Below are 20,278 nucleotides of genomic sequence, written 5' to 3' on the forward strand. Positions count from 1 at the left end.
TCTCGTAATTCTGAGATAATTAACTCGTTAATTCAGAAAAACAGAGTAGATTTTTTTTTCTCAAGTGAATGCAATACGCTTCCGTACTAATGCATTGGTTATCTATTAATCCTTCCATTTTATTTTGGCATTTCAATAGATAGAACAATGCTTTACATTTCGCTCTGTTTCTCACACAAATCTATCGATTGATTTTGTCATATGGATCGGTTTTATGGTGATTTTATGACATTTTTGGTATTGATTATGGTGCTTTTCTGGTCATGCTATCATTGTATGAAATAGAGCAACGTGTTAATGGACAATTGAAAATTTTATTGGTGTGGATGAAACAATATTGGGTGAGTAAATGTTGACAGTATTTTCATAACCAACACTTTCAATATTTCAATTAATTATCAATATTACACCGCTGTTGGCATTTCATGTAGTTTGCATTACGTTTTTTAAGTTTATATTTATACAGAACAAGATTGAGCAGAGCATTGTGTATAAGCTGGGTCTGGGATGAAGCATTTATCATTTTCTCCAGGACGAGAGAGAAACATTGATGGAGAAATGAAGCTGGGAATGAGAGATGGTGCAGTGGCATTCACAGACTCTGACTCTTAATGCCTAGAGACTATCAGATGAAAATGTGGCTTATGGGACCAAACAATTTCATCTAGAGTGGCTTCAGATTTATATGAAGTGTTTACTGGTTGGTTGAGTTCAGACCGGGTTTAGTTGGTTACACTGACAGTTCAGTGGAAACGTTATTGCAGTGGCAAAATTAAAAGCCAGATTTGTTTTCGCTGAAACGTACAAACCTTGAAATTGAAGCAAGGCATTTTACCATTTGAGATAACGGCTTGGGCTTTCAATTCCATATGAGGTAGATATGTTTATTGTTGAAGACTGAAACAGACTCATTTGGTTACAGATGCAGGGACTGTGAAATGTCTGTGTGGACCGAGGCTGGGCAAAATTCTGAAAGCAATAATTGGCTCCCTTTCAGTTTGTGATTTTAAATTTAATTTGAAATGGCCACAACCCACAGGTGTTGAACTGAATTTGAATTGAAACGACAGGAAGAGGAATTTATTCAAATGCAATTGTACATTAAACATACATTTGCAATGAAACTCATTTTGTCTATATATTCCCGGATATGTAGAATCATATTTTAACAGATTTTCAAACTTAACATTGTCAAAACAATGATCACAGCCATTTCGATTTTGCCAAACAGCACCACAAAACATCCACCACATTGTTTTCAGATACCTTTAAAAATATATATATAATTGGGGGTTAAATTAGAGCATTCTGGGAATGAAAAGGTTTTTCCACCATGGTCTGAAAAATACAATTTCTATCCCCTGGAGGATGGAAAGCCCCGCCATGTTTTTGGTGGACGGTAGGGGTCTCCCCCACCCCTGGCAGCGGTAACCGCTACAGGTGGTTGGTTGGGAGCCCCTCTTCCCCTCGCGGTCGCCGGCTGTTCCTCCATTTCCAGGTGGCCTCCGGTGGATGGCCGCGGCTGCTCCGTTGGGGTGGATGGTAGTGGCGAGGACTCTACTATGGTGCATTCCTCCTCCTTCCTGGATTTCGGGACCAGTGTAAAGGCATTAATGGAAAGGAGGAGCCGAGAACCAGCTTGAGAATATAAATACGATTTTAATTAAAAACTTAAAGGTGTCGGACAGCTGTCCGTAAATCTCTCTCTGAGGCTTGATTAGCCTGATATGGGGCCGGGTGTGTGGAATCACGACCCGGCCCCGCCCTGCCACAAATGGTTACTGTAGTAGAAAAAAATGGCATTTTGGTTTCAGGTATTTGCAGTAAAAACATAATAGCCACAAAATTATGATTTTTATTACCATAGCTTTTGTTTTCCTGTATTATTACAATGGTTTTACTATGGACATCAAGGTTAAAATATAGTTACTGTAGTAAAATCATGGTAAATTTAAGTTTTAAGTAAACTTAAATAATCTAAAAAATATAAAGAATTTATGGTACTTAAGAATTTAAGTACCATAAATTCTTAAGAATTTAAGAATTTATGGTACTTATTTATAATAAGTACCATATTTTAACCAAGATATTCATAGTGAAACCATAGTGATAATAGTGATAATACAGGAAAAATAAAACTATGATAGAAAAATCCTAATTTTGTAGTCGCTTTACTATACAAATACCATAGTTTAACTATTAATATTAATATGAATATTGCTAACTTTAGAAATCACAGTTTTGGTGGAAATCATGGTTTTACTATGCTAACATTGTAGTAACTATAAAAAGTAATTTAAGTAAAAACATATATCTTTTTTTAAGGTTTTACAACAAAAACAATAGTACAATATATGTATTAAAACCTTAATAGCTACAAAATTATGCATTTTTAATTACCATAATACAAATTTTCCTGTATAATTATTATGGTTTCACTGTGCATATTAAGGTTAAACTATTGTGAAGGAACGAAGAACTGTTTCAGAATAAAAATGACCGCCCTGTCTTCTTAGGGGCTCCATACAATCTAGCTCTGAATGGTGCAAAATCCTAGTGTGAAAGATATAGTTGTGTTAGGGTTGTGTGTAGTGGTACCTGTGTTATTACTGAAGAGAGAGAAAACAGCAGGACAGGGCGAGTGGACCGTCTCACCCACTGCCGTTTTGGGCCAGCACACTACAGAATCCCATACAGGTAAACAACCTTCACAGACACACACAAATAGAATAATCACACATGCATTAAAAGCACCAAACAAAAAGCCTTTTTGGCACATAACAACTGTATTGGCTATATTACGGTCCAGTTTGCTGTTTTGGAGTCGCCCAAGAACATTCTAGAATCTGAAATCCCTATAAAGCCTCAGGCAAACAACACTTCAATAATGAACCACTGGAGAACGCAGAACACAAGGCGCTGCATAACAATGAGTGTGATCAAGTTCTAACCTCTGTCTGTCTCTTAATGTTCAACAACAACAAATGAACGGACAGTTTCTGACAGTGTAAAATTCTATACAAATTTAATTCCTTTAAAATGACATCTCACAGGGAGTGACTTAGATATTTTAAAATGTTTATGTTTGGGGCCTGGGTAGCTCAGAGAGCATTGACGCTGACTACCACCCCTGGAGTCGCGAGTTTGAATCTAGGGTGTGCTGAGTGACTCCAGCCAGGGCTCCTAAGCAACCAAATTGGCCCGAATGCTAGAGAGGCTAGAGTCACATGGGGTAACCTCCTCCTGGTTGCGATTAGTGGTTCTTGCTCTCAATGGGGGCGTGTGGAAATTTGCGTGTGGATCGCGGAGAGTAGCATGAGTCTCCACATGCTGTGAGTCTCTGCGGCGTCACACAAGGCGAGCCACGTGATAAGATGCACGGCTTGACTGTCTCAGTAGCAGAGGCGCAGCTACCCATTACCCGAGTGTGACATTTTGTGCCCCATGTATCTGTCGAGTGCCTTTATATGGCGACCCTATGCATTGCATACCTTGCACATATGTACCTTGCGCCTCTGCCTCCGGCACCCGGATTGAGGTGAGTAACCACACTACCACAAGGACCTACTAAGTAGTGGGAATTGGGCATTCCAAATAGGGAGAAAAGAAAAATGTGTATGTTCGACAAGAGAAATGCATAATATGACAGTTTGTTTGTATTCATTGAGTAGCTGGTAGTAATGAGTTTAATAAAACATAAAAAATGCATGAAGTTATGGTTTAGAAACAATAAATCTAATTTCAAAATTTTTAAATCTAGCCCTAAACCAAAAATCACAGAATTATCTAAATCTAAAATCGTCTTAATCAAAATGAGACAGTTGTTGACATATTTTAAGAGTATATCCATGTGGGATCCGTTTATTTATTTATTTTATTGACATTTTTCATAAGACTATAACAGTTAAAATAGTGATTTTGAGTTTTGTATTTTCAAGCTATAAGGAAGCTAGATTTTCATTTATTAAAAAAAACTATTAGTGCAACGTTTTGATGTTTCAGCTATGTTTTCTTGCAGTTGTTAAAGCGATATACACTCACTGAGAACTTTATTAGGAACACCTGCACACCTACTTACTCATGCAATTATCTAATCAACCTATCATGTGGCAGCAGTGAAATGCATAAAATCATCCAGATACGGGTCAGGAGCTTCAGTTGTTCACATCAACCATCAGAATGGAGAAAAAATGTATCTGAGTGATTTGGACCGTGGCATGTTTGTTGGTGCCAGACGGGCTGGTTTGAGTATTTCTGTAATTGCTGATCGCCTGGGATTTCACACACAACAGTCTCTAGAGTTTACACCAAATGGTGCCAAAAACAAAAATCCTCCAGTGAGCGGCAGTTCTGCGGACAGAAATGATTTGTTGATGAGAGAGGTCAACAGAGAATGAGCAGACAGAAAGGCTACGGTAACTCAAATGACCACTCTGTACAATTGTAGTGATCGGAATCAGGGCTGGACTGGGAAGAGAAATCGGCCCGGGATTTTACATGGCAACTGACCCAACTGTTGAGCGGGGGGGTGGCGCTGTCCTTTTCTGTATATCGCGGCGCTGTTTGTGGTCCGTTCTGCATGACACGGCGACTCATTTTTGCTTATCGCGGCCGAACCACCGGCCCGGTCGGTTGTCCTGATGGACATTCCGCCCTTGAAGTGCGTCCGCCCACCGGGAAAATGCCCGGTATGCCAGATTACCAGTCCAGCCCTTCTTAGAATACACAACATGTCGAGCCTTGAAGCGGATGGTCTACAACAGCAGAAGACCACGTCGGGCACTTTATTGGGACTATAGTTTTCCTAAAAAAGTACTCAGTGAGCGTATATTGTCTGTATCCAATGAATGAATTATTCTCTAAACACCTTTTTGCTGTCATTGGTCCATGTCATCGTTAAGCTCCACCTACTATTTAATTAGTGTTTTTCAGTAAGTATTCAACTGCTAAGACCATGTAATGTTTAATTAGTCTACAAAAGGAATCAAATCTACTCAAATACTCTCAAGTGCCCATTCGCTCATGTGCCAACTGCAGCGAAAGTCATTCATACATGTGCCCAAAGATATGCCCCGATCACCATTCTTTTCTTCATTCTGCACATTAACACTCTTTTATAAACCTATCTTTTCAGTAGTATCAGTGTCATCATAAATGACAATAACAGAGTGGAATCTGCACATATTATGGCCGGGTATAGCGTGTTAGTGCATTAGCGTCATATATATTACCATATATATTACTTTAAATCATCATCGAGTGGTTAAAACAGCTTTTACTGACCTCATTTGAATTCTACTCATAGAATGGGGCATAAAGTCACTTATAACACATTTAATGTCACATTAGTTAAGGTTTTACATAGTCGTGTGCTTTCTCATATTTAAATGATCCTCTAAACACCTCCCACAGCAGTGTGGCCGGTGTCTGAATGTTTGCCTTTGCACAGCTGATTCGAACGTATTTTTACCCCTGAACGAAGAATGGAGAACCACTTATCTGGAAGTATATTGGGGCCTTTAACCCTCATATTGTCTCAGGGCCATTTTTTGACCCTGGACAAGTAAAGAATACATTACAAATACAGCATAGTTTTTGGTACCGGAACCAAACATTGTGACATTGTAAAGACCATCAAAATAACAAAGAAAATAATAAGAATAATTGTTATTCAATCATAATTGTTTAAGAGAAATGACAATTAAAACAAACAGTTCTTTCCATTGTCTCAACGGGTCACTTGTGACTCGTATAGGTAGAGTATCTGGATGTTTTACAGCTTTAAATAGTTTTTGTACATCTATTAATCAAATTTGACCTAATCCATATTTCATATTATCTCATATTTAGCCGCTAGCCACATACTGTTCTCTGGCTTCCTCACATGCTTCACTGGGTATTGCATCTTTCCCACAAATTGCATACTTTCCTCTCAACTGGGGCTTGTGCACACATGCACATGTCCACACACACAGATAGAGTATTTGTTTTTACAGTTTTGAACAGGTAATAAGTTGCATGATTTTAGATGTTAAAATGTTAAAACCAATTGAATAAACATTCTTCGGCAGAAAGAACTATTACAGCACCTTCTTAAACCCCTGTAACACTGCAACAAATTATTTGACATTAGTGGGAAAGAATGGATTAATGGAATTGTTACTCCATTAATATTCAGAATATATCTATTTTTTCCCCCTGTCGTTATATACTTTGGGAGCAAAATAAAAATAAATGCACTTTGAATGGTTTTCAATACGGGTCAAAAATGACTGGATGGACAATGGGAGGTTGTAGTTTCTCAGGAATATTGGAGGGTTAAAAAAGAAACTGCCTACTGACTTTATTAAATGCCTTTTCTGCATCTCAAGAACCTATTATTGCCTGAGATTTATTGCGTTGCGATATACTAATAAGACTGAGAAGTCTTCTTGCATTACTGGATGACTGTCGCCCCTTGATGATTATGGAAAATGGATGTAATTATTGTCTCTAAGCAAGATGAGAGAACTTTAGAGATTGCTTTGGTTTCTGGATAATTCTGAGCACAGTTGGAGTCATAGACTAGATAAAATCATAGAAGTAAGAGACTTTGGCAAAAGTCTCAATTTGCTCTCTATTTAATGTTACTGCTGTCAGGAGGAAACAGATGAGATATGAAATAAATCCTATTTATGATTTTCTTCTGATGGGCTGCATTCTGAAATCAGTGTTGCAAATCAAAATGAATTTACATTAAAATGTTCATTAAGTCGGCATTATTTCAATTAAATATTTATCATCAACCACCCACTTTAAGATTCAATTGGTTTATTTCTACCTGCCCCACTGATGTTTCCAAGCTCTGCGATCTCTCGGAGACAGCGTTGCTCATCTCTCGCCAACTGAAAAATATATTCACACTCGGGATGCAAAATAGATGACACCTGCGGAGTCAATCACAGAAAGAGAGGGAGAGCAACAGAGAAAAATTAATTCATGCGTAAATTATGATTTGATTATTGACATGATGAAATGGAAGGTAAACCAAAGGCCACCGTTCATTGGTAATGAGCAGCTGTAAATGGTTCATATATACACTCACTAAGCACTTTTTTAGGAACACTATGGTCCTAATAAAGTGCCTGACGTGGTCTTCTGCTGTTGTGGCCCATCAGTCTCAAGGTTCGACGTCTTGTGCAGTCCGAGATGCTATCCTGCTCACTACAAATGTACAGAGTGGTTATCTGATTTACTGTAGCCTTTATGTCAGCTCTAACCAGTCTGGCTATTCTCTGTTGACCTCTCTCATCAACAAGGCATTTCCGTCCGCAGAACTGACACTCACTGGATGTTTTTTTGTTTTGTTTGCTTTTGGCCCCATTCAGAGTAAATTCTAGAAACTGTTATGTGTGAAAATCCCAGGAGATCAGCAGTTACAGAAATACTCATGCCACGTTCGAAATCACTGAGATCACATTTTGAACATTAACTGGAGCTCCTGACCCGTATTTGGATGATTTTATGCACTGAACTGCTGCCATTTGATTGGCTGACTAGATAATCACATGAATAGGTGCACAGGTGTTACTAATAAAGTGGTCAGTGAGTGTGTGTGTGTGTGTGTGTGTGTGTATATATATATATATATATATAGAGAGAGAATTTTTATACAGTTTTTTTGTTCTTGTATTATAACTGTTGAACAATGGATGGATACACAAAGAATTTCATTATAATGTGTAATTTGTTACCCTGCACACATGACACTAAACAAACTTAATACTTGAAATAAAAGATACTCAGAAATGCCAGTTTCTTTTGCCAGAACAAATAAAGTTGGCAAATTAAATTTTGAGGCATTCATGCTCTAATACATTTGTAATCAATTAAGGATCCTCTATCCCAGGGGTTGGCAACCTATGGAGGGGTAATCACTGGCACGCCAACAACGGCGAGGGGGGAGTAGACTATTTTATTCAAATGAAATTCTGCACTTGCATTCTAATCTACATCTGAATGTAATCCTTCCTCATTCTCATGCAGCATGTTTTCATGAGCTGAATGGGAGGTTAAACAAAAAGTTCAAATGTGATGAGACTGCAGTATACCCGACAGACCCGTGCAGCACGCGTAATCCATTTGTGAATCACGAGCCGGCAGCGCTTCAATTTTGGTTAATCGCCCGAGTAAAGGCTGTGCAGATGACAGCTTACATTACGAGTTTCATTTGTTTCTTTCTGCTTTAAGAACACCACGTCATGTAATAAGGAAAACACCACTATTAACCCTTGAGATTTTCAAACCAGCATACAGGTACACCCTCCTTAAACCATAGTGACACACTCAAAATTACAAGAAATGATTAAAAGAGAAAACTTAAACCCACATTGTGGGATTCAAAAAGAGTCTATTTAAAATATAAATTAACCCTGGAAATAAAGTTTTAGGATTTTACAGGTGTGATTCACCGTAAAGGGCTATATAGTTGATCGGCTGGTGATGCGTGAATGACTTGCATGCACAGCATGAGCCTCGTCACACTTTAATAGTGTTTAGTCTCCCATTCAGCTGAGGAAACCATGCTGCATGATCATGAGGAAGGATTACATCAAGCTGTAGACTGGAATGCATGTGTGAAAAACGTCTTAGCTGGCTCCTCTCTCTCCATTGCTTGCTTTTATGTCAAATATTATGTCATTACAATGACATAATATATGAAATATTTAAGATTCCACACAATTTCGTGATCAATACTCAAATAAGCAAATTTGTGACATTAACTGTTAACTCATTTTGTGCAAAAGGACAGGTTTTCTTTCATTAAAGCACTTTCACAAGATGCTCTGTGAAAATTCACATGTAGGATCATGATTATATCATATATAATCATCGGGTTTTGCACAACGTTTTCACTCAAACTATTATGCTGACCCACTTTCCACTAAGAGAGAGTGGCAATTTATCTTTATATGTTTATATTATCTGCACACAACTTACATTGTTTCCAATTGAGTTGTAGCACCCAAATTTATTTCATGAAATTTCAAAAATGCATTCAGTTTCAAATCAGGGACTGTTTCAACTGTAGTAGCTGCAAATGAAGCAGGTCTTTTGTGAGAAAGTGAGAAACTGTAGGCCTAATTAAAGCATTTGTCATTTATGTATGCATACATATACTGTATGTATAGATGTGTGCGTGAGCGTTTTAAAAAGTAATTTATGTTCATGCAATCATCAGACTGAGTCAAAGGGATTGTCTCCAATCAAGCACACAAGTGTGACTGTTTTAATGCTGATTTTGTGAGCAATAATAATCAGAATCTCATGGGTTATTCGGTGGTATCTGTGCCATTTGTGTTACATATGTGTCTCCTGTATATTCAGAGTAGTGGTCAACAAGTCAAGTATTACCTTCAATCCAGGTTAAGAATATACAGGATGATGATCCATCATTCAATATATGATCACAGGAAATACATAAAAACACACTCATTTCGTTGCCATAGCACAAAATCTAAATTATGGAAAGGGGAACAGATGAGCAGGTGTGAAATATATTGCATTTGAAGAAGACAAAAGAGTGACCGAAAAATGGAGAGCTGATGAAAATGGCTTCAAATGAAGCTATACCAGAAGTAGACGGTTCCTGAGAGGGATTCTTGAGATGACAGCATTAGAGAGCGGTTGAAGGGTTGACCTTTCACCTTGGGTACCTTCATTCCTGCTTTGAGGATCAAAGACCCCTTCCAGAAACATTCATGGGACTGCAAAGATCAAGCCACGGTCAGACTAATAAATCACGTACTTCTATTAATCTCATGATGATAAAACTATAGAGAGCCCTTAAAAACGATTCAATTCTGATCAAGAGGAAAGAGATGAAATGAAACAATCTCCAGACTTCTGAAATTTCTCCTCGGATGAGTTCAGCCAATGCTTATCAGCGACAGCTTGAAGAACAGCTCCAAACATAAGCAGAGTTTAAAATTCTGCTACAACAAAAACAAAAAATATATATATTATATAGTTTTATCCATGAGATATGCTTTCCAAATGTTTTGCCTTGTGTTATAAAATAGATGCACAATAAAAGGTTTCGTTCGATACATTATTGCCTTTTTTGCCGCTTGTGCTGTTGAGATGAAGAAAGTGTTGCGTTCTTGATCTATATTATGAACCTATCAGGGTGTCTGAATAAATGGAGGCTTAGTTCTGCCAGGAAAAACTCGATACTAGACTCCAAGTCCCTGCTGTCTTCCCAACATGATCAAACAGGAAATCGTCATGTTGGTTCCGAATGTTCATGTACCCTGAAATCAACCCCATTCTGCCCTTTTACTGACAAGAGGCATCCCCCATCAGACATATTGGCATCAGTATTAATGTAATGACCTAACCCTCTAACACGCTACTGATCACGTGTTGCACAAGCAACCTCTGAGACAAGAGTTCTGGTCCCATGGAAACCAGGAAGTAATTGCGTTCACACAAATGCCTAATGGTTAGGTTTGGGGTTAGGGTTTGGGTTAGGGGTAGAGTTAATAAAGTATGCATCACTATTGACTGTATTACATCATTTACAACTAAAAATACAACTCGCTTTTGGCGCCACTCTGTGGACATTTCATGCAGAAACTGGAGCTCACACCCATGTGTATCTGGCCGAGTTCGGAATGGCATACTATCCATACTACTACTACTACTTTTGCCATGTCTGTCTATGACAGAAATATTAAGAGTAGGATGGTAGTTTGCCATTCCGAACTTGGCCTCTGTCTGCTCCGGCAAGACTACAAGGCACACCCACTTCACTCGCCCACTACACGTAACGCCCCCCTTGGATCATAAAGCGATTTTATTGGCTACAAGAACTTTTAAAATCCTATGCAATCTCTTATAATTCATATTCTCTTAACACTTTAAATATGACAAAGAATAAACTACAATTTTATTAAACCGAAGAAATACATTTAAACTGTGACTAATGTGAAATTTTGTGGAAATGTTTTCTTAAAGGTGTTTCTACAATTTCCGATTGTATAATACAAAATAAATAAATAAAAACTAATATATATATATATATATATATGGTAAAATAAAATGTTCTCTGTTCTCTTTTCTCCTGTTAGCTCATAAGCTAATTGGTTAGCCTATTAGCCTAGCATACTGCTAGCTTCTTCTCCTCGTCATTTTACTAACATTTCTTTTCACTGTCGCCAACTAGTGATACGGTGGTATGATTGTATTCAAAATAACTTTGAATTCGCTGTATATTTAATGATTTTACCAACTTCTCATTTTTTACACCTTTTTGGTTAAGGTTAGGTTTAGAGTTATGGATAGGTAAAGGTGTAGGGTTGCTTTGCTGACTCCAAATAAACACAATAAACATAGTGTGTGAATGTGGCATCCAACTGTTCCAAGACTTCAGGATTTTTATGGTTATTTGGAAGGGGGGCTTAACTTGTAGTAGTCTTGTAGGACGCAGACAGATTCTTCTTCTTCTTCACACACATGCCCATAAGTTCAACAACACTTCCAGCTTCAGCCACTGGGGGCAGTGATTCAAATTTCAGTAAGCACCAGCCAATTTCAGCAGAAAAACTTTCGAAGTACTGTTTCCAAACTTGCAGTTTGATCAGTTTTGCCTTCTTCCAGCAAGATTTCAAGTAAAAATCTTGCATTAAATCTCCAAAAAAGTTTCTGTTGCTGAACCACTAGACGGGACTTATGCCAATAGACATTATCACTTAATAACATGCTAAATTAAAATTCATTTCAAGCCTTTCTGGTACAATCTGCAGCACTTCATTTTAGCTGTCAAAGGCTGCCATTAAATTACTGTGGGTGACTTTCTCAATTATGTTACAGAGGGAAGTGACTAAGAAATGAACAAATACCATTGCAGCAATTTCTTTGAATGAGAAGTTTAGAAAAGTTCAAGCTAATTACCATTGAGTTTTGAAAAATGTGCTTACAATAGAAGTGAATGGGGCCAATTTTTGGAAAGTTTGAAGGCAGAAATGTGAAGCTTGGACTGTGAGTAACATTTACAGATTGGCTACATTTACTTTCATTGTAAGTACCTCACTGTAACCCAAATTTTGCTTATTTAATGAAAAGGAGGGAAGAGTCAAAAGACATTTTTGGTAATCAAAGTTATGCCAAAAATGCTGTCGATTGAGTATCAAACCTGGATAATTCTCTTAGCGAGACATGCTTGGTACATTATTAAACATGCATTACAGTTTGGCGCATAACTTGTCCTGCAGCGTTTGTCCCATGGACATGAATGATACCTAAAATCATGCTTGTTAAGGAAAGGCGAGCAATCAGACTTGATTTTCAACCAGCAACAATAACATAATAGAAATATCCCATAGACTTACACTGAAGGAGGGACCAGAGCCCTTTCTGTCATCATTTACTCACCCTCATTTCATTACAGACCAATATGACTTTCCTTATACTGTGGAACACAAAAAATGTTAGTTCAGTCACTATTCACTTTTAAAGAATGCAATGAAAGTGAATGGGGCTAAAATTTGGCATAGCATCTCTTTTTGTTTTCCACAGAGGAGGGAAAGTCATACAAGTTAAGGGTGAGTAAATCATGACAGAATTTACATTTTTGGGTGAACTATTCCTTTAAGGAAACAATTAAAGTCCTGGATTGCATCACCAACAGCTAAGCACAAAGGATAAAAATAGAAAGTTATAACCAGTAATAATGATTCATTGATTTTCACTCAAAATCCATACATTAACAGCTGGAATTGAAGAAATAAAAGCAGGGGCTGTGTAGGGAAATAAGAGCATGTTGGGAAAATATCCACAGTGTGCAGCTCTGAAAGTGTTTGATTTGTGAGTGATGTCATAGTAACAACATGAATGCATTCATGGATTCTCCTTTCATTTAATGGGTAGAGAATCTAATGCATTAGTGTCAAAAGCAGCGGCTCTCCTCTTCTTTTCACACCAATCAAACCAATTCTACCTCTGAGCACAACAGAAACACACAGGGCATGCGGGTCATGTTTAGTAACTGCAAAACATCAAACATAAATGGCCATGGAACGTTAGTGAAAAAATAGGTTGTAAATATTTCTTTTGTTTAATAAAGTGGCTGTCTCTGATGTATTTGTCTTCCTGTTGTTGTGCTTCTCGGCAGTCCATTTCCCTCTCTATCCTTGTTAGATCTTCCTTTCAAGACAGTAGCGCTCGGAATAGCCTTCATCTCTCAAAAGAATGACAGGCTGATGAATTTCTAGAGAGATTTGTTTCTTTATGGGCATTTGTGGAGGCGTAGTGGGCTAAAGCACTAAACTGAAGCAGAAGGTTGTTGGTTTGATCCCCACAGCCACCACCATTGTGTCCTTGAGCAAGGCACTTAACTCCAGGTTGCTCCGGGGGGATTGTCCCTGTAATAAGTGCACCGTGAGTCACTTTCGATAAACGCCAAATGCCTAAATGTGTGTGTGTGAGTGTGTGTGTGTGTGTGTGTGTGTGTGTGTGTGTGTGTGTGTGTGTATGTATATGTGTGTGTATATACAGTGGGGAGAACAAGCATTTGATACACTGCTGATTTTGCAGGTTTTCCTACTTACAAAGCATGTAGAGGTCTGTAATTTGTATCATAGGTGCACTTCAACTGTGAGAGACGGAATCTAAAACAAAAATCCAGAAAATCACATTGTATGATTTTTTAAATAATTAATTTACATTTTATTGCATGACATAAATATTTGATCACCTACCAACCAGTAAGAATTCCGGCTCTCACAGACCTGTTAGTTTTTTCTTAAAGAAGCCCTCCTGTTCTCCACTCACTACCTATATTAACTGCACCTGTTTGAACTCGTTACCTGTATAAAAGACACCTGTTCACACACTCAATCAAACAGACTCCAACCTGGCCAAGACCAGAGAGCTGTGTAAGGACATCAGGGATAAAATTGTAGACCTGCACAAGGCTGGGCTGGGCTACAGGACAATAGGCAAGCAGCTTGGTGAGAAGGCAACAACTGTTGGCACAATTATTAGAAAATGGAAGAAGTTCAAGATGACGGTCAATCTCCCTCGGTCTGGGGCTCCATGCAAGATCTCACCTCGTGAGGCATCAATGGTCATGAGGAAGGTGAGGGATCAGCCCAGAACTACACGGCAGGACCTGGTCAATGACCTGAAGAGAGCTGGGACCACAGTCTAAAAGAAAACCATTAGTAACACACTACGTCATCATGGATTAAAATCCTACAGCGCACGCAAGGTACCCCTGCTCAAGCCAGTGCATGTCCAGGCCCGTCTGAAGTTTGCCAATGACCATCTGGATGATCCATTTTATGCATTTTGGCAGACGCTTTTATCCAAAGCGACTTACAGTGCACTTATTACAGGGACAATCCCCCCGGAACAACCTGGAGTTAAGTGCCTTGCTCAAGGACACAATGGTGGTAGCCGTGGGGTTAGAACCTGTGACCTTCTGATTAACAGCCCTGTGCTTTAGCCCACTACGCCACCACCACGTTCCGGCCACCACCACTACATTCCTCCTGATCCAGAGGAGGAATGGGAGAAGATCATGTGGTCTGATGAGACAAAAATAGAGCTTTTTGGTCTAAACTCCACTCGCAATGTTTGGAGGAAGAAGGATGAGTACAACCCCAAGAACACCATCCCAACCGTGAAGCATGGAGGTGGAAACATCATTCTTTTGGGATGCTTTTCTGCAAAGGGGACAGGACAACTGCACCATATTGAGGGGAGGATGAATGGGGCCATGTATCGCTTGATCTTGTCCAACAACCTCCTTCCCTCAGTAAGAGCATTGAAGACGGGTCGTGGCTGGGTCTTCCAGCATGACAACGACCCAAAACACACAGCCAGGGAAACTAAGGAGTGGCTCCGTAAGAAGCATCTCAAGGTCCTGGAGTGGACTAGCCAGTCTCCAGACCTGAAACCAATAGAAAATCTTTGGAGGGAGCTGAAAGTCCATATTGCCCAACGACAGCCCCGAAACCTGAAGGATCTGGAAAAGGTCTGTATGGAGGAGTGGGCCAAAATCCCTGCTGCAGTGTGTGCAATCCTGGTCAAGATCTACAGGAAAGGTATGATCTCTGTAATCGCAAACAAAGGTTTCTGTACCAAATATTAAGGTCTGCTTTTCTGATGTATCAAATACTTATGTCATGTAATAAAATGCAAATTAATTATTTAAAAATCATACAATGTGATTTTCTGGATTATTGTTTTAGATTCCATCTCTCACAGTTGAAGTGCACCTATGATATAAATTATAGACCTCTACATGCTTTGTTAGTAGGAAAACCTGCAAAATCAGCAGTGTATCAAATACTTGTTCTCCCCACTGTGTATATATATATATATATTATATCTCGAGTCAGTCTGAGACTACATAAAGTGACATAAGCAGTTGAGACAGCCGAAATAGATAGAAGAACTGTGGCCAGTTCTACAAGAAGCATGGAACATCCCATCTGCCAACATACAAGAAAAACTGTGTCCAGGTGTACCTTGGAGAATAGGGGCTGTTTTAAAGTAAAATGACGTTTGAATGAAATTAAGTGATAAATTAAAACTATTCATGGCATTATTTTTAAGACAGTTTTTAAGTGTATAATGATTACAGAGCTCTGTCTGGCTTATTGTTAACAGAGGAGAGTTTGGGACCTTTTTGTCATTTTAAGGCCCTTTTCAACTGCAGGAACTAAAGCCCATTTTAGGCACTTTAACTATGAACTACCACTGTTTGTCGTTTCCCCACATTCCTCCTTTTAGAGGGACTTCAGAGGGTCTTTTTAGCCCCTACTACGGGAATGTAATTTTTGGGAGAATAGGGACTGTTGGAGGTGCTGCAGCCAGTGATTGGTCAAACATTTATGATATAAATTGAATATATAAATTTCATGTGCGTGTCATTCACGCTATTTTTGATTTACATTTTAATTAATGAGTAATCGATCACTCGTTTTTTGTATGTAAAATTACTCGACTACAAAATTACTACAAAATCTCCATCCCTGCTACAACCAAACAATATTATTTCCAGACTGAATTAATTGATGAATTCCAAAGTGCTGATATTATATGTTAATGGATTTCACCCAGACAGGAAAAGAGTGGGTGCAGAAATGTGGAAATGCTAATTTTACGAGCAGTTTTACAAAAAGAGACACCTGTGCCATATCAAACAACGTGTCTCGCTAACAGAGAGCTCTATTATACGGTGCTTCCTCCCAGCAGAACATTAATCTCCACTCTACACTAAGACAGAACAGATCCATTAACTGCCCGCATCCAAAAAGTGTCCCTCCAGTTGAGCTCACAGATGTGTGCCTGCAGGTGTACTTCATATTGAGGGGTCCTTGGTGCAGTTGTCAAGGAAATGGACACACAAATACACAACCGAATGCACACCAGAGCAAAGTTAAGTGCACACTTATGTCTCGTTTTGAAACATAGGCTCTTTCTAGGCGAATCTGCAAACGTTTGCATGTGGTTATTTGGAGTAAAAATGAGCTCAGGCTCAACTTGTGCAGTTGCTGACTGTCATAACAACTCAAAGTAGTTAATGATATCAACGTAACTAACCTTACGTAACTGGTCATCGCTTCAAGTGGTCTACCATCAAAATCAGTCATCGCGACTAAGTATCGGCACTATGTTTTTTTATTTGACAATTTGTGCAAACGTTATACGCTAAGCATCATATTGTCTGCTGAAAACATACGGCAAACACTGGAGACCGGGAAAAAGGCGAAAAGGCGGATACTTTGAGCACTTGACTGTGCATTCGACCAGTGTTCAGGAAAACTGTTTGAAAAAAGTTTGTATTTCTGCTTCTCCGTTTGATGACTCTATTGGCGCAGAAATGACAAAGAGAGAGGTGGGTTGAGATATTGCCTTTTTGAGAGATGGCTTCTTACTTGAAGAGGTAAAATCGAGAAACCTGCATATATGGTGTCATTTTCACTTGACCTTAAATCAATGGTTGGAAGATTTATCACTCTAAAAAAAGTGTCTGTCTCTTTACTAACAGATCTTGCAAATGTTGTACTCTTATCTCGGCCCCAGAAGTGTAGCAATTTCTTTTCTATCAGATTTGGAGTGTATAGAGCAGAGAGAGCAGAGAGAGAGAGAGAGCAGAGAGAGAGAGAGAGAGAGAGAGAGAGAGAGAGAGAGAGAGAGAGAGAGAGAGAGAGAGAGAGAGATGTGATGGTTTGAGAAGACTGAAGAAGATTTTTCTGCCAAAAATATAAATATATTTTTTTTTTCATAATTTTATAATTATTTTCTGATCTCTATTATTGGAATGGCAAAACCTGTTGATAGAAGACGACAAAGCTTTACGCTAAATTAATGAATTAAAACAGGATATTGACGATGGAAACACAGACAATGACATTGGAATAACAAGAGTTGATGAAAGTGTTTTGTTCAAGTATACTATTCTATACCATTTCTGCAGGATATAGCATATATACCCTGCACAGTATACAAATATTTTGTATGCATGAAAAACCTAGGTGACCAACTAAATTTGCCAAAACATGCAGTATACTGCAGTGGGTACTATATCCTACAGTGCTAAGTATCATATTCAGTTTAGCCTTCCATTTCCAGCGTGAAGAATGAATGTAATATCAACTGCAATATGAACATCTCATTCTTGACCCATAATTTAAACTTATTGTAAGTAATTTTATATGCTAATTTGGATTAAAAATGCAAAATAACCGGATGGCATTAGCTAAACATACAAAATATGAGGCCAAGTGGCAACAATGTAGCAAACTACTATTTCAAATGTTTATTAATGCATTTTGCATACAATTTCATAAGCGTAATTTCTGCAAGACTAGCACCACCAAAAAGAATTGCAAAATTAAACAATGTTTTCAAAACAGCTTTCTGAATACATCCATTGCCTGCAGTTGTTCAGACAGTCAGTTAGCCCCCACGACTCACACCATTGGTTGAGTAACGTTGTTGGGGCAGATCGAAGCAGGTCGCTCCAAACAAACGTTGAAAGTTTTCTAGAAAATTAACAAATGGCTAATTATAATAATATAGTTGTCTCTGGATATTAAGCTGGGATAGAAGAAAGTATATTAACATTAAAAGTTACACTTCAGCTTTAAAAACTGTATGCAGTAAAAAGTTTATAGAGTATGCAGTAAGTAGTACACCACCATTCTAGACATAGCCTCAGTCTCATGACTGACTGAATCCCAACTACATCATTAATTAAGGCCATACCACTTCTTGGAGCTCAAAAAAATATGTAATAGAACAATTTAAAGTAAAGTTAAATCTGAAGTGTGTAATTTCTGCGACACTAAACAGAATTGCAAACAGCCTTCCGAAGATTTGTCTCATCAAAAGCAAATCAAACTCATTATAATCAGTGATGCTGTCTATACTGTCTGTGTGCTTTATATTTTTAGAACATTCGCTTTGATGTGTCCGGTGTAGAGAACAACATTGATTATAATGAGTTCTATTTGCTTTTGACGCGCCGTGTCGCACCGCTAACGTTCGGTTTAGACGGGGTGCTTCTCATTTCTTAAATTTTGCATCCTCGTTTCCTTTCCTTGTTTGCTATCTCCACCTGCTTGAAAAATTAGGAAAGGATGGAAGGAAAGGAAACGAGATGGAGGAATCGAAGCAAGATGATTTGTAAAATGGAATGTCCTTTCTCACTCCCATGTCACTTCAGAGCACTGTCGCTGAGCAGCTGCAGTACATTGGCACGCTTGATGTTATGTTGTTGAAACATGATTCATTTATATTTTCATATTAAAACCTAATAGTTCATGGTGCATTGTTAAAGTATGTGACAATTATGGTTTATTTAAAAATTTTAAGTGGAACGTTAAACTCGATCCTCAGTAGATTTAGGTGCATTTAGAAAACCAATACGTCCTTCATGATCGCAAACTTTGATCGGTGTTCCATTTAAAAATGTTATGCCCTTCCCTCAGTCTCATGTCAGTTTATGGTTGCTAGCTACAATTATCATGCTGTTAAATCTTAATATAACTCTTCTTAATTGCTTAATTGGCATATTGTAACTTCCCTTCCATCACACAATAGTTTGTGGGTGGGGTAGGTTAAGTGCACTCTGTGCTTTGATGTCATATTCAAGTTGAATTGTGGGATATGTAGCTGCCTGAAGTGTGCATTAGGCACCCTACATCCTACAAAGCGAGTAGGATTGCTCCCTCTTCAAAACTGACAGGATGAGGGTGTGTCAGCTGAAACTTCCCTCACTCACTTAAAGGGATAGTTCACCCAAAAAAGTACATTCTCTCATTATTTACTCATCCTCATGCCATCCCAGATGTGTATGACTTTCTTTCTTCAGCAGAACACATTTGAAGAAAAATAGAAAAATATCTTAGCTCAGTAGGTCCTTAAAATACAAGTGGATGGTGATCTGACCTTTGAAGCTCAAAAACAGACAGTCAACGAGGATGCACAGTTTAAGCACCCATTGCGTAAAGTCTGACAAAATTTCTAACTGACATGCACTACTTCAAGTCCGGTGCTGATCAGTCTGCGCAGATGCATGAAGTCGAACGCACCTTATTTGACAGGTGAAGAGCATTTTTTATTGGATGTATAAGACTCATTTTTTTGCGGTCACAGAGACAGGAAGTAGGTTTAAATCGCAGGCCGGAAGACTTTCGAATGGGGGCGAAATCTCCAAAAGAGGGCGGGGTTACTCCAAAAGGGTTTTGAGGCGACTCCAACAGGGGGAGTCACCTCCACTCATGGTTAAGGTTAGGGAAATGGTTCGGTTAGGGGCTCCCTATATCTTCAATGGTGCTTTGGAGCTCACACCCCTTTTTGGAGCAATGACTGCAGCTATACCCTTCTCGAGACAGGTGATTTCTAGAGGCACCAGTTTCAGTGAAATGTGTCAGGTAGGGACATTTAATGTGTGGAATAAAATTAAAATTGTTACAGCACCTTTTAAAGCAGTGCAACAGCACTTCAGAAAACCAGCTTGTGTATTTACATTCATGAAATAATTAAAACCATAACAATAATTAAGATAGGACAAAATATGACAAAGATAAGATGTGAAATTAAATGAGTTTAAAATCCCTCATCTTCATTCTTCAAAGAAGCATGTGGATTAAGTCATTAGTAGGCAGGACCACAAACGAGCGATCAAATGTCTGTCCTAGTTATAGACTCCCACACAAATGTGCTAAATACAGCCCATTTCATTTAAGCAAAGTTAAAACTAAAACATGCTCTCATAAAA

At 38.5% G+C, this 20,278-nt stretch overlaps 1 protein-coding gene across 1 annotated transcript in view; it reads right to left on the minus strand.

Moving 5' to 3' along the window:
* Positions 1-14,112, minus strand: part of LOC127618979 (growth hormone-releasing hormone receptor-like) — a 32,567-nt gene extending 18,455 nt beyond the window's left edge. Inside the window, 4 exon segments of the mRNA XM_052091684.1 lie at positions 2,599-2,706; positions 6,821-6,926; positions 13,895-13,965; positions 14,091-14,112. Coding sequence (XP_051947644.1) covers positions 2,599-2,706; positions 6,821-6,926; positions 13,895-13,965; positions 14,091-14,112 — 307 coding nt within the window.
* Positions 14,113-20,278: the final 6,166 nt, after the last annotated feature.

The sequence above is a fragment of the Xyrauchen texanus genome, chromosome 25 (assembly GCF_025860055.1).
Source record: "Xyrauchen texanus isolate HMW12.3.18 chromosome 25, RBS_HiC_50CHRs, whole genome shotgun sequence".
NCBI lineage: Eukaryota > Metazoa > Chordata > Actinopteri > Cypriniformes > Catostomidae > Xyrauchen > Xyrauchen texanus.